This window comes from Rhinolophus sinicus, linkage group LG05, assembly GCF_036562045.2.
Source record: "Rhinolophus sinicus isolate RSC01 linkage group LG05, ASM3656204v1, whole genome shotgun sequence".
In the NCBI taxonomy this organism is placed as follows: Eukaryota; Metazoa; Chordata; class Mammalia; order Chiroptera; family Rhinolophidae; genus Rhinolophus; species Rhinolophus sinicus.
This window is the reverse complement of record NC_133755.1, coordinates 16,453,779-16,469,691: the sequence shown is the minus strand read 5'-3', so window position 1 is coordinate 16,469,691 and position 15,913 is coordinate 16,453,779. Positions and strand designations below refer to the sequence as shown.

Below are 15,913 nucleotides of genomic sequence, written 5' to 3'. Positions count from 1 at the left end.
AGTATAAGACTGGGCATGTTGTTGTGCCCAGCAAGGAAGCTAATAAGGTCTAATGGCTGTGTCAGAAGAACATGGGAGCCTACTTGCAGGGGCTCCCGCTGGCCAAAAATAGGACAGTTTGAGCACCAAAAAGGTGATTGTAATGGATTGAGGCACATCAGGTACATAAAAATCTATGAGTTCATAAAAGAAAAATCCTTGGTAACCATTGGAGTTTGTTAGGCTACTAACTCACTGTTCTGAATTTTGTTAAATCATGAGAAATATCAGCCATTTGTTTTACCTTTTCTTAATGAGTAATATTTCAAGATAAACAAATAGAGGAAAGTGATAAATACAGGGAAGATGATAAAATAGGAAAAATCAACATTTTGCAGCTCCTAATGAAGTAATGAATCTAGTCAAGAATCATCAGTAAATGCTAAACCATAAAGTGAAAAGTTGATGGGGGACTTTATAATGGAGAGGTGTAACCGATAACATCTGAATCCACTGATCGATATTTATAGTCCATTGTTTGCCTCCTTTTTGATTTATAAGTACATCATATTACCTATGATTGGTTCTTGCCCCTTCTCAAAAACAAAACGAAAGCAAAGACTTTAATCAAGCATCTAGATCTAACCATGAGAAATAGAGAAACAAATTAAATGACACCACAATAAACAGTTAAATCCAGAGTGTAGAGTATTCTACAAAATAACCTGTTTTCTTCACAAATAAATGACATGAAAGAAACAGGGAAAAGGAAGAATTATTATAGATTAAAAACAGAAACATCAACCAAATACAAGGTTTGTGGGCCTTGTTTGGATCTTGATATTTAACTGTAAAAGGATTTTCTTTTCTTTTTTTAAGACTGAGGAGATTTTTCAGATGGACTGAGTTACTAAATTTTTAATTAATTTTTTTAGGTGTGATAATGGCATTGAGATTATATGTAAATTAAGTATTCTCCTAGTGAAGTAATAAATTGTCTGGGATTTGCTCTAACCACCCTTTCTTGAACAAAATGCTGGGGAAAGAAAGAATAAAGTAGAAAACTGTTGATTTTTGTTGAAGTTTGGTGATGGGTACATGAAGAGTAATCATTAGATCACTCTCTATTTTGTGCATATTTTAACACTTCTGTGATAAAAAGTTTAAAACACAGATCAGTGCTCCAGGACTTTCCATATATCTGTGAAAGCACCTCACTCAATGTACAGTGTTGTCTTTCAATGAGATGCAATTCTAACAAGTTTGGTTTAAGTACCAATTGTATAAGAGACAATAGAATGAAGCTAAAGGCCTATCCTTATAGAAATAAAAAGGTTTAACTGGTATCATGAGGTAACACCGAAAATTCTTATGTGTAGGCAAAAGCTATAAAAGCATTAGGGGGCCTAAGTAGACCCTCTCTGCCTGTTTCCATGCCAGAGGGCATTCCCTAAAAGATATATCCATCCCAGAGCCCCGGAACCTGGACAAGACTGGTGGGCAAGGCTCCCTGGCCACCTACCTTGGTTTCTCTTCTCAAGGGCTATAGTGTGAGTTGGCTAAAGTTGTCTCCTGAGGGACTGCTTTTGTGCAAAGGATTTGAGATGTATTCCCCTGACGGCCTAACACTGTTCCATTATGCATTGTGGTCTTTTGTTTTCCTTATTATGATTTATTATTATTTTCCTGTATGTCTTTGGAATTGGCCCCTTTTAATTCGTGTTCATTTCTCGCTCTGCATGTGTGTGTGTCGTGCTTGCTGTCTTTGCCTCCACTGTTCCTAGGTTGCAGTATAGCCAGGACATGCGCAGTCCCTTGGCCGATGAGCATGCACTGATTGCCTCCTATGTGGCCCGCCTGCAGCACTGTGCACGGTCAGTGGAGGAGTTGCCGCAGCAGCGGGCGGCCCGCCAAGGGCTGAGCAGAGGGAGGGAGACTGTGCTCCCTGGTGTTGCCAGCTGGAGAAAGCTCTGCACATGGGGGTTTTCTTGAGAAGCTACCAGCTATGTTTGGCAGAGTTTAGATAATGGCTAGAACATTCGCTTCTAAAGGAGAAGGAGCCTTGACAAGCCCAGGCACTTAGCTAAACATATAGTCAGAAATGGTCCTTTAAAGTGGAGCTCACTTCCTTCAGGTTCTCCTTCGAGTGTGTAAACCGCAGACAGAGATGCAGCCCCAAAGATTCGCAGAGGTGTTCGATGCAACCTCTTACTGTTCATTTTTGCCTAAATAATGAAATCTTTCGGTTGACATTCAAAGCTTAGGGTCTATCAAACCACAGATAGCTCACTCTGTCTAATTTTTGATACCATCACCCTGTTACATCTTTCTGTGTTTTATCTTCATCTCTTCCCGCAAATCTATCATTGTTGATTATTTAAACCAGAGGTTTTCAGCAGTGGTATTGGATCCCCTAAGGGACTTTTGCCAAGTGCTGTAGACCTCATCACATTATAGCAATCACATGTATTATGATAGTCCCACGTACCCCTTTCCCTGAAAACCACTGTTAATATGGGAATATAACTGATCCCTCAGTGGGTTCAGATGGAAAAATGTTTGATAACCACTAACTACAACAAAATTCACCTTTTAAAAGAGTTAATACCAAACAAAGTGCCCTTGTAGTCGGGAAGATCCAAAGCCACCTGCCCACTCCCTGCCAGCACCCACCACCGTTCTGCAAGGAGAATGGCAGGCAGAGTTTAAATAATCTAAAGCCCTCCCAGCCTATCTACATGGCAGCAAAGAAGAGCCGCTATGCCAAACCTGAGATTCTTCTTCTCAGAGAAAAAAACCACCATAATTTATAAACTAAGTGCATAAGAGAGGCTGCAGCCTTAAATTTTGGTCTTAGTTTTGCACATAACATGTCACGCTTCCATGGGAAGGTCATTCTTATTTCTCATAACAGAAGAATAAATGAATAATCAATGAGAAAAAATATATATTTGAGAAGGACACTTTAATATTATACTTCATACCATTTCCCATAGTATTCCCAGTCTGAGTAAATAGCATTATAATTTTTAGGCATTTACCTGTCTCTAAAGCCTTAGAGAGACAGTGGGGTTCTGTTCCTTCCCAAGTTTGTTTGGTAGCTTATCCTATGGGAGGGGAGGAAGGGCCTGGTAATCACGCATTGTATCAAAAGGAGTGAGTGTCTCCTCCAGCAGATGAGTTCTATGCATGCTGTCCTTGCCCCTTAGTCTCTAGGAATAGCGTTGTCTCACCCCTGGCAGGACAGCTTACTTATTATCAGAAAGGGCAATTGTCTGGGTGATTAAAAGTTTCCATGGTGAAAGGAGCAGCAGAGTGTTGAACAGAGGCTGCTACCTAATATTTCAGCCCAAGGAGATTTATGGCAGGTTTAGCCAAAGTTCTCAGGTCCTTAGCTTAGGGATTAGGCACCCTGAGCAAGAATTGGTGGCCGGAAACCCTGGGAGAACATGAGGATTGGGTGAGTACTGCATCTCTTCTGGATTTATAGGCTACAGAACATAGCTTCATACTTCCTCCAAGAAGTCAGAAATTTCCTGGCTAATTCTGAAAATGAAAGTCAGCTCAAGCAGAACAATAAGAAACCTTTCTCATTTTCCTCATAATTTTCATTGACCTTAAAACCTCTCTTCAATATAAAGTTCCGGTTTCTGGCTGGAAAGCATAGCCAATTAAAGCAACCATGTCTCTGCACTCAGGTGTAAATGAAAAACACTATTAACCTTCCAAGGGAGAGGGAATGTGATGGAGAAGGAGGAAATCTTGCACAGAGTAACCGACTGTGTCCATTGCCAAAAACAAAGATCAACCACTTACGGCCCACTTCTTAGGCTGCCAGTCCTATAATATTATGTACTTGTATTGTTAAATGTTCATTTTTATTGTTGTTTATTAAAAGGAAAAGATAGTTCTCTTATATCAGACAAACACCTTTAAGGCACAAATATAGCTTGGCCCTGACCTTTGGGGTCTTAACCCGAAGGTATTAAAAGTCAACGGATGGTAGCATGTTCTTATTACAGCATTATCTTTTGAGAGGGTAATCATACATGCTGGGGACTGATGTTTGCACATCTAAAATTATAGTATTCACAGGTGTCATAGGCAGAAAACTTAAAGCACATTTTTTAAAAAATCCATCCGAGAGGAAAGACCAGGAGTAAAGAATTAGCCAGAGATAGAAATACAGAAGGTGAAAATAATCTAGGAAAAATGCAGTTGATTCTGTACATGAGAATATCAAATGGATCTCTATTGATGTAACTTTACCCTTCCCAGATTCCCTTAAATAATTATCACAAGATTTGATGAATATTGAACTCATGTCTTGAAATTTTTTCATATTACTTATGATGCTGGTAAATTGTAATCAAGGGCTTTTAGAACTCCAAGAACCTACGGCCAAAGTAGAAGCAAGCCAAAGCAGCCATCTCTGTTGTTATCATCACTGTTATCTTAAAGCATCGGCCAGACTTAAACAAAGAGAATTATATAGCTGTGGTCCCTATTAATTAGGAGTTCCCTAATCTGAATAAATGACAGTTGATGTAACATACTACATTAAAGGAGCCAATTATTTCTTAATCAGTAAAAAGTTCATTACATCACATATACGCAGAACTGGCGTGCTACTCAAGAACACTTCTTTCATCTAGGTATCCACCTTCTTTCATTATTTGATATCCACCTAGGTGAGTCTTTAAATTTTTAGAGCGCTGGTACTCTTGTTAAAAAGTAATGGACTCCGTTACTTCACTCCAGGATGGGCTATAGTTGTAGAACAAGCCTGGTAAAAGAAAAGAAATAGGCGTAGAAAGGGGATGTTTGATACCAGGTCATTGTCTCCAGTTTTACTATGTATTGGACCTGCCTAATCCTGGATTCCACAGTTTTGCCCAGCCAGTATTAATTGTACTTTTTCTCAGCCTGCTGTATTTCGTGATGCTTTAGTTTTCTCTTGATCTTTTTGAATTCAAGACCTATGTCTAAAAGTCATGAGTTTGTAAAAACATTTGATTACAAATCCCTCTCTCAGATTTTGGAAATACCCTGTCTTTTCTCGGGTATTCAAAACTACTTTGCATTAAAAAATAAGTGCCCCTTCTGATGGTGTAAGAGCAGTGGGGATATACTACTGAAGAGAAATGACACATGTGGCCTCATCATTTCTCCAAATCCTCTTTGTCTCAGAACATTAGTATTTATGACCCAGCCCTCCATTTCCTTTGTTACCATTCTTCTTCTTCTTCCTTTTTTTTTTTTAACAAGCTTTTCTCCCATCTTTCTTTCCAAGAGAGAAGCAAGAGTAGGAGATGTGTTAATAGACACCTGTTGAATTTTTATCTCCTTGGCAGCGTCCTGGACAGTCCTAGCCGACTGGATGAAGAACACCGGCTTATAGCTCGCTATGCTGCCCGCCTGGCTGCAGAGGCAGGAAACATGGTGAGTAAATAGATGATTCCAGGAGAGTAGCAGAAATTACTATTACTTTAATATACAAGTGGTAAGGTAACGGTAAACATGAAACTCAGGAAAATAAGTACCTCAGGGACTGGAGAGGAGTGGGTTTAGGGACAGGATTACAGTGGCCTTCAGTTTTATCTATAATGTCATCTTTCTTTAAAAAAATGAATCAAGGAAAGAAAATCAGAGTCAATTAGGTTCTTTAAAAAGATCAATAACATTAATAAATCTCTAGAAATCCTGATCAAGAAAAAGATAAAGAAAACACAAATTACCAATATCACAAATGAAAGAAGGGACATTGCTACAGATCTTATAGATATAAGAATGATAAAGGAATATTATGAGCAACTTTTTGCCAATGAATTTGACAACCTAGATGAAATAGACAAATGCCTTAAAAGACACAAAACTGACATAAGAATAAATAGAAAATCTAAATAGTCCTATATCTGTTAAAGAAATTGAATTCATAATTAACTTCCCACAAAGAAAACTCTTAAGCCCAGATGGCTTAACTGTTAAACACTGTAATATGCTTACGGAAGGAATTACAACAATCTGACATAAACTATCAGAAAAGAGAGGAAGAAGGAGCACTTTCCAAGTCGTTTTATGAGGCCGCTATAACCTGGTACCAAAACAATACAAGGAAGTTACAAGAAAAGAAAATTGATGGCCAAGTTCTCTGCTGAAAATGGATGAAAAAATCCTTAACAATATATTAGCAAATTGAATCCGGCAGAATGTAAGACGAATATTCCAAGATCAAGTGAAATTTATTGTAGGAATGCAAATGTATTTAATGTACAAAAATCAGCCGATATAATTCACCATGTTAGCAGTTTAAAAAAGAAAATTACAAGTTTATTTCCATAGATGTAGAAAAAGCATTTGACAAAATACTATACCCATTTATGATAAAACTTCTCAATATACTAGGAGTAGAAGAAACTTTCTTCACCTGATAAAGAACATCTACAAAAAACCTACAGCTAATATTACACTTAAAGATTAAATTTTGGAATATTTTCCCTACCTAGTATTGAGAACAAACTGAAGATGTCCATTTTTACCACCCCTGTTCAGAATTGTACTGGAGGTCTGAACCAGTGCAACACAGCAAGAAGACAAGGGCATACATATTGGAAAGGAAGACGTAAGTCTGTCATTATTTGCAGATGACACGATTGTGTAGAGAAAGACCTATGGAAGCTACAAAAACACCACTAGAACAAATTCATGACTTTATAGCAGTATTGCAAGATATAATACAAAGTCAATAATTGATTGTATTTCTATATACTAGCAGTGAACAATTAAAAAATTAAATTTAGGAAAAATATGATTTTACTAGAACATTAAAAAACATCAAATGCAAGCAAAGAGTAAGATGAAAGGAGGAATGATCTCAACCCAAAACAGTAGACCATGGAAGCATTGACCAGGTAAAGAAAATGAAATGAGTGCCCACTGGGAAGTTTCAACATACAAGGCCCTGAGGTGTTGGAAGTTTCAGGACCTAAAAGACGGTTCCTGTGGCTGGTGTACAGAGAACAGTGCTGGAGTGAAATTAGGCTAGACAGGCAGGCCAGATCTCAGGACCATATTCTACAAACACAGTATATTACAGAAATGTGTACCGATTTATGTTTACTTTTTCATAGGGAAATGGAGTTATGAAAGCTGCCAGTGGAGTCTTGCTTTGTTTCTCCCCCCCCCCCACCAAAGTAATTTCTTCCTTTAGGTTTGTTTAGACTTCAGGATCTTTTCTTTGAAAAAATCTAATAGTAGGTCATACATATGACTCTAACATTGTAACTCTAAAGGTTAGTGAAATAGAACAGAATAGGGGGAAAAAGTCTGGGGAAAATAAAAGTTCCATTTAATTTGTTAAACTTCGCACATGCTCTCAATCAGTCACAACTGTTAGTTATTTTGTAAATTAAAATTTATAAATAAAATAAATTTGTTGAGATGGACAGCATTGTAGCTGAATTTTTTAAAATTCAGTATATTTAATGTCATTATATAGTCTTGTTGACTTTACATAGTACTTTTAAGACGCTGTAAATAAAAGCCCCAAAGCCATTTGACCCTGAAAAGGAGGTCATAGTACTCCTTTACTGCAAACGAGATAAGTCTGTTTACACCTGCTAGTTTTTGATGCCAATTCTCTTATTCGTGTGAAAGTGATACTTGTTAGAATGGTCCTAAGACTAAATACTGATACGGTCCCTTTCATCTTCCGGTTTATATTCCAAAGTGTAGTTATCTTATAAATATTGGACCTGTCAGGAAGGATGATTCTTTACTAGATTTCTGTCCAGAAAGCTTCTAATCCGCTAATCTCTCACTGATACAAGTGCTTTGTATAAAGTGGGTGTAGTGCTCAAAAGAATTTATTTACAGCCTGCCAGATAGGCTTTGTATTGATCTTTTTTGTTTTCCCCAAAACCTTCTTACTCCACAAAGACCATGAAATCATTTTAGCAGCCGGCATCACACCCTGTAGCATCAGAGCCATCACGTCTCCCTAGATGGCTCATGTGGGCACTGACACCTCTTCCAGCTGACCCTTGAAGAAGGAAATTCTAGGTTGCTTAGATGAGCCAGGAGAGCTGATTTGTTTTTCTGAAGTACCGAAACCTCTTTAAAAAAAAAAAAGAAAACGAAAATACAGTGTGAGGTAAATCATAGTAATAACAGCAACTTCTCAGTTTCATCACAAACATCCCCAGCCTTAGACATAATCAGATGTTTGGGGTTTACTTTTAAAGTTTTTTTCTTCATGAAAAGTTAAAAACTCATTATGGAAAACGGAAGATGAAGAGAAGGGGAAACCATCATATTGTCATCCCATTTCACATTTACGCAGTTTTGAAAAGATTTTTTTTCAGACCCATCTTAACCTTCACAGCCTCATGCTCCAGGCACGCGTCATTCCAGAAACGACCTTATGGCTTCTTAGAATTACAGATCAACAGGACCCACGTGGGGTTTTGACTCATTTAATAACTCAAAACCCCCATAAAATAGTAATTGTCAGACTTAGCTACCTAGTATAATCATGTGTGAAGCATTTAAAAAATACATAGCTCCTTGGCTTGGCCTCCGTCCTGCTGAATCAGAATCTCTGGATATCAGATCTATTGATTTTTAGATAAAAAAAGAAAATGTCCAGTCTTCTGATTTATAGCTAGCTTTGGAACTACTACCCTAAAAAACATTATTGGGTTTTTGAGAGACAAGAGAGAGATTACTCCACAGCCCTCGGTTCGTCTGAGGTTGGGGCGGTGGGAGGACTACCCCTAGGAATCAGAGGAAGTCTAGCTGATGCCAGGAACTCATCCTTGCCAAGTTCATACAGATGGGAAGCCTCCAGTCTATTTTCAGGAGGCTACAAAAATCCATACTACCAGATTCCAGTTTGCTGGCTGTATCAGCTCTGGTTGTATAACATTAGCCTGTGTTTCCTCGAAGGGGGGCTTGTTCCTTATCCCGTGTTTTCCCGATGTAGCTCCATCTCATTAAAGCTGATGGAGCTCTGTGAGGTGACCTAAACCTAAGAGAATGCGAATGTAGCAGAGGAAGTGATCCTCTTCACATCCCTTTTTGTAAATATTCCCATTTTACAGACAAGAAAATAAATGTATAGTAAAATAAAATAGCTCCAGGTTTACATGGTGAGTTCGTAGCAAAACCTCGGCTTCCTAACTAGCCCACCTACTTCCATTCTTAACCCACTACATAAATGTTCCACTTAGTAGCCAAAGCAGTGTTGTTTGTAGTAAACTTTATATCATAGAACAGTTTTAGATTTACAGAAAGATTGTGAAGCTAGTACAGAGTTTCCCTATAACCTATACTCAGGTTCCCCCGTTATTAACATCTTATATCAACATGGCATATTTGTTGCAATTAATGAGCCAATATTGATACATTATTATTAATTAAAGTCTATACTTTACACAGGTTTCCTTAGATTTTACCTGGTACCCTTTTTCTGTTCCAGGACCCCATCTAGGATCCCACACTACGCTTCGTCCTCCTGTCTCCTTCGACTCCTCTTGGCTGGGACAGTTTCTCTGACTTTCCTTGTTCTTGATGTCCCTGACTCTTTTGAGGAACACTTGTCAAATATTGTAGAATGTCCCTTAATTGGGATTAGTCTTGATGTTTTGCTCATGATTAGACTGGGGTTATGGGTTTTTGAGGAGGAAGATCCAAGTGCCATTTTTCTCACATCAGAGTATTACCATCACTTTTCCCTGTCGACGCTGACCTTGCTCACCTGGCTGAGGAAGTGTCTGTCAGGTTGTTCCAACATAGTCACTCTTCCCCTCCCCGCTTTCCACCTGTCCTCCTTGGAAGGAAGTCACTGTGGACACGCTCCACTAAAGGAATGGGGAGTTAGGCCCCTTCGTGTGGGTGGAGTATGTACACACATTATTTGGACTTGATATTACGTGTCCCTGTTCAGAATCCTACAGTGGCTGCACACCACGTCCAGAACAGAATGGAAACTGGTCTCCATGGCCCCACACGAGCCGCGCCCTGGCGTCATCTCCCCGTTCATTACCTACCGCGCTCAGCACCGCTCACTCACTCCATCAGTACTGCCCTGAGCACACAACAGGCCCTTTGGCTGCCCCCCCCTTTCTGCCCAGCACTCTGGTCCTCATACCTCCCCCTCGTTCGCTTCCTCACTTCGCTGAGTCTCAGAGAGCCCTTTCATAACACCTCATTTAAAGAGAGTTCCTGTCTCGGTTCACTCTGTTTCATTACTTCATCACGTTTATCCCAACTGATGATGTGTGTATATACACACAGTTCTAGTTTCTTATTTCTCTCCTGGTGTAACGGATGTAAGCTACATGAGGGTGGGGGCTATGTCTTAGCCACTAATGCATCCCTAGTTCCTAGAACAGGATCAGGCACATAGTAGGCACTCAGGAAATATTTGTTGGATAAATGAATGAACTAGTGAATTTTTGAAAGAAGTCATCCTTAGGTCTCTTCTAATTGAAGTATTCTATGTCTTTATGAACTAATATTTCCCTTCCTGTCTTTTTTCCCTTCAGTGTCCTGTAGCCATTTTAGGAAAGGATACCTGGCTTTTCTTTTTTAAGACGCACCATGGCATTTAAGATAGTAAATAAATCCAATCCTAAGTTTCTCTAGTACATAATGTACATTTGACTGTGTTTAAAATTTGACTGGCTGAGAAGCCAACATTGGACACTTAGCATTAGGACTCTCCCTGTCGCCATGTCTTCGTGCACGTTATGCAGGGGGTACTGCTGCCTCAGGAGTTGAACCTTCCTCCTCCCCCACGTCTTTGTATTTCATGATGCTGCTTGGTGCCAAAGACTCTGCCTGGTGAGGAATCACTGCTGATAATGACATTTGAGTCCTGTGTTAACCTCCTCTTTGAAAGATGCCTCAGTAGTGCAGTCAGATGCTCAGAACTAACTGACAAGATTCTTTAGAAATTTCCAGTGAAATACTAGGGGCTTTTTGTTTGTTTATTTTCTATCCTATGAAGCAAATTCCTTTCAGAGCTCATTTCATCATCCATAATTTTCCCTGGTCCCACTCTAATAAGGAGCCATCAGTTTTAAATCCACTTTTCAGAAACTGTATATCTATTATTCATAGCAGGTTCAGTCTCAGGCAAGCTATTTTTCTGAGGTTCAACTCAGGCTGTCACAAGACTCTTAATAGAATATAGAAAAATTGCTGAATTGGCTGCTCATCCACTCTTTTCTGGAGGAAGAAAAATCACCTTAGAAAGAAAAATATTTGGTCAAAAGCCTCCCACCCAGATTTGCTATGCTGTTTTACCCCTGTTTATTTAGGAAATGCCACATGAAAAGAATGACTTACTGCATATCCAATCTCTAGCTAGGAAACAAGGTTTCTGCTTCTTCGTAGGTCATGTTTTGGGCGGAACCAAGAATGTGTGGAGTGAAGCATAACCAACAAAGTGCCTTCATTGAGAGCTTACATTCTGGTTAATCAATAAAGGGGAAATGCCACTTATTCATCCGTTTTTCTAGTTTGTGTTGATTGGCTTCCATATACTTAAAGGGAGAAACAAGGATCAGAAACATCAGTGGGCTTGCAAATCAAAACCACAATGGTGTCTCCAAAGAAAACACACACGTGGCCAATAAAAACATGCAAGTATATGCTCAACATATTAGTCATTGGACAAATGTGCATTGAACCCAAAATGAGGGTGACTGTGGTCAAATAGATGGACAATAACAAGTGGATACCTTGATAGTGGGTATCAATACCTTGATAGTGGGAATGTGAAATAGTGCAGCCACTTAGGAAAACAGTTCGCCATTCCTCACGAGACAGTTAGTTACTGTACGCCCAGCAGTTCCATTCCTAGATATATACCCAAAAGAAATGAAAACATCTCTCTACACAAAAACTTGTCCATAGCAGCATTATTCAAAATAGCTAAAAACTGGGCACAACCCAGATGTCGAACTATTGAGTGAACAAATAAAATGTGTTCTCTCCATATAACGGAGTATTATTCAGCCATAAAGAGAATGAAGTACTGATACGTGCTACCACATCGATAAACCTTGAAAACATTTTGCTAAGTGAAAGAAGCCAGACATAAAACATCACATATTGTATAATTCCATTTATATGAAATATTCAGAATAGGCAAATCCGTAGAGACAGAAAGTAGATTAGCAGTTGTCAGGGGTAAGGGAGGGGGCAGTGGAGAGTGACTGCTAATGGGTGTGGGGTTTCTTTTTAGGGTGATAAAAATATTCTGGAATTAGTGATGATGGTTTCAGAATCTCATAGTGAAAACCACTGACCTGTATACTTTGAAAGGGTGGGTTTTATGTAAATTATATCTCATTTAAAAACACTCACAGGTAGATAACTTCACACCCACTAAGATGATTAAAACCAAAAAGACAAGTGTTAACAGGTTGTGGAGAAATTGGAACTTTATTCATTGTTGCGGGGGATTGTAAAATGGTACAGCCACTTTAGAAAACAATTTGACAGTTCCTCCAAATGTTTGTAAACAGAGTTACCATATAACTCAGGAATTCCACTTCTAGGTATTTACCAAAGAGAAATGAAAACAGATATCAACACAAAGACTTGTAAACGAAAGTTCATAGCTACTCTGTAATAGCCAAAAGCTGAAACAGTGGAACACTATGCAGCAGTAAAAAGGGAGCTCCTGATTCATGGAGCAGCACGGATGGACCTCAGAAACATCATGCTACGTGGAAGCCAGAAACCAAAGGCTACATGTATGATTCCATTTGTATGAAGTTTCTAAAAAAAGGCAGAACTGTAGACAGAAAGCAGGGTCAGTGGTTGCCTTCAGTGGGGGGTGGCAGTGAGTGGTAGTTGACTGCAAAGTGGCATGAAAGGATGTTTGTGAGGATGGAAAACGCTCTCCAACTGGACTGTGGTGATTGGTTGCACGACTTTAAAGTTACTGAGACTCATTGAATTGTCCACGTAAAATGGGTAGATTTTAAAGTGACAAATGGAGGATTTAATGGTAGTAATTTTTACTTCAAAAAACTCTATTTTAAAAAATCAACAGCCTGTCCAGGCCTCTGGATATATTTGAATCGGAAAACCTTTCTTTCTTCTCCTTACTGTAGGCCCGTCCTCCCACTGACCTGAGCTTTAACTCTGATGCCAACAAACAGCAAAGGCAACTTATTGCAGAACTGGAAAACAAAAACAGGTGAGAATGCAGCGCTTGAGCCAGGTTCTAACGTCCAAGACTGTCACATGAGTATCTGACCCTTATTCTCCTTGCAGACTAGGTGGCTTTTGACCACAAAGGAAGATCCCGCCACAGTGTGAATGTAGACCAGCCCAAGTCCCGGGAATGCCCTGGACACTAACTTATGTATCTGCAATGCCGTTCATTATGCTAGTCCCAAACCCTGCTCGCCTGCCCTCACGTAGGTTCTTTTTCCCGGTGCCTTCTCCCCCCCATCAGACTGTTCCCCTCTCATGATCCTTTTCTCCGCTCTACTCCCAGCAGCCTTTTGCTCCCTCCAGTCATCTTGTCTTGGCCCTTTACGCTGCATGTGACTGTCTGGTCTCTCACTCAAAGGCCATTTAAAGGCTTGGAGACCAGACAACACACCCTTGCACACTGAAAGGTAGAAACCAGGACAGGAGATTGGACCTAAAACAGGAGGCATAGGCAGAAGCAGCTGTCCATCCCTCGGGGGTCAGGGGAAGAAGAGACAGAGGAGACCTGGGGGCTGTTAGCACAGGACCTGCGTTAGGAGCTTGCAAGCAGTTCTCATCCTCTTCCCCACAGCATTCTAGTCGTTTTCCTTCTGTGCAGATGTTTTCAAGTTCTTCAGAAGAGTCTTTTTATGGCTTCTTCTACCACAGAGGATTGTTTCATTGAGTAAGTCAAGTGCAGCAATATTAAGAAGGTGTCTTTCACATCTTGGTCATTTGCAAGCAATCAGAACAAGACTGGTGACAGCGGCCCTTCTAACAGGAAAGGAGAGGGCTGCGAATGACTCTATGCCATCTGTGTTCCATCCTCTCTAGAGAGATCCTGCAGGAGATACAGCGTCTCCGCCTGGAGCATGAGCAGGCCTCCCAGCCCACCCCTGAGAAGGCCCAGCAGAACCCCACGTTGCTGGCAGAGCTGCGGCTGCTCAGGTAAGTGGGGATACTGCATCCTGTCCCCAAATTAGAGTCTGCTACGGTAGGAATTGATATCTCAGGAAACCAGATAGTGGGATAGTCTGTCAGTGTACCTAGAGTTAGAAGAGACACTGAAGTGTCTAGCTCGTTGTTACCACCTCTGTGGATCACTCTGAGAACTTCTGCCTTCCCTGCAGAACGAGGTGCACAGTGGTCTCCAGCTCCATGACAAGCGAGCGGTGTTTATACGTTTGTGATTGCTGTAAGAAGACCATGGTGCCACACCCAGTCTTCCTAGCTCGCTAATTAGTCTGCTTTCAGAGCCTCTTGGCCGGAGTAATGTGCTCGCTGACCTATGGGTCTATTCTCCTGGCACTTCGTTGCCAGGGCAGGACTCTGATAGAGGAAAAGGATGCTTGTTTCGCACACGCTGAGGCGGGAAACCAAGTGCGAACCCCTGGTACCATGGCTATGGCACCTCCCCACTGCAGCATAAATCTAAACTGTCCCAAGGATGGAGAGGCTAAGGATGCAGGATCGGGAGAGTGGAGAGCAACCTCAGCTCCCACCGCCATGCTCATGTGGAGGGAGCAGGGAAGACTTCCAGGAGAGTGACCGTGAGAGTGGCCTGATCCAAGTTACTAGGCTCTTATTTCCTATCCATCGTACAAATACGGATGTGTACTCTTGTGCAAGTAAAGACATTGTAGAAACTCAGTGAGTGACTTGATTCTCGCCAGACCTCCAGATTTCCAAATAGGGGGTGTTTTCTGTTGGGGTTGTAACTGACAGTCCACAGCTGATTTTTAACATGTCATCCTCTGGGATTCTGCATAGCTGAATATTCTTTTTGAATATTTCCTTTGGCTTCGGTCATTTAGCTTCTCAACAATGATTTCTTTTCCTAAGGAACAGAGATAATTTTTCTATAACTATGCTCGTATTTAGATTTGCATTGTTAATGAATAAGTCATAAAGAATTTATAGTGCAGGTGCAAATCATTAGAGGTGTAGAGATTCCCGTTCTCCTAAAATTTTATTTTAGTCTCTAACTTTAGTTGAGCTGAGGTTTTGGTCACTGTGCAGTCCTCTGTCCCACATGTGGGCCATCAGCACAGTTGGAAGGCTGGGAAAACAAATGTAGCTGACTCAGGCAGAGTGTACTCCAAGCTATCAGCATGATACACAACTGTTTCTTCCCCCGCTACAGCTCAGGCCCAAGTGACTATTCTGTGTCTAGAAAAGCAAGAAGCTGTCATGCTTTAGTCTAATTATTGCTGGATCTGGGATTACTAAAAATGCTTAGTGAAGCTGGAGGGATCTAAAAATTTCAGAGTTAGTAGGCAAAGGGCTGAATCCAGGGATGTCACATAAAGCAATAAAAAGCAGGAATTTTATCTAAGTCCAAGGAGGGTCTAAATCCTGAGAAATCAGAAAGTTTAACCCCAAAATCAGCCACTATATAACTGAAAAAAGAGGGACTGTTTAGTAAGTGTGCCACTGGATCAGTTGGCTATGCATACATGAATGTAATGGCTCTCAACCACACACTAAATACAAAAACACCACCAGATGGATTAAACATGGAGACAAAACTTTAAAACTTCTAGAAGAAAATGTAGGAGAATTTCTTTAGGATTTTGGAATAGAAAATAATTTCTCAGAATTACTAAGTATGAAAGAAGTTGGTAAATTCATCTGTATTAAGAACTTTTGTTCATTAAAAGACACATAAAAGGCAAGATTCATTTGTAGGCATCTGATATCCTTCTGGTTTCTGTCAATA

At 40.2% G+C, this 15,913-nt stretch overlaps 1 protein-coding gene across 20 annotated transcripts in view; it reads left to right on the top strand.

The window, feature by feature from the left end:
- DTNB (dystrobrevin beta) overlaps positions 1-15,913 on the top strand; it is a 185,576-nt gene that overhangs the window by 130,670 nt on the left and 38,993 nt on the right. For 11 of the 20 annotated variants that reach the window (XM_074331777.1, XM_074331774.1, XM_074331772.1 and 8 more), the window contains 4 exons: positions 1,764-1,853; positions 5,334-5,421; positions 13,110-13,195; positions 14,029-14,142. In XM_074331777.1, the coding sequence (XP_074187878.1) occupies positions 1,764-1,853; positions 5,334-5,421; positions 13,110-13,195; positions 14,029-14,142 (378 nt within the window). The remainder of the gene's footprint in view (positions 1-1,763; positions 1,854-5,333; positions 5,422-13,109; positions 13,196-14,028; positions 14,143-15,913) is intronic. The other 9 variants (XM_074331782.1, XM_074331786.1, XM_074331781.1 and 6 more) reach the window with 1 other exon arrangement.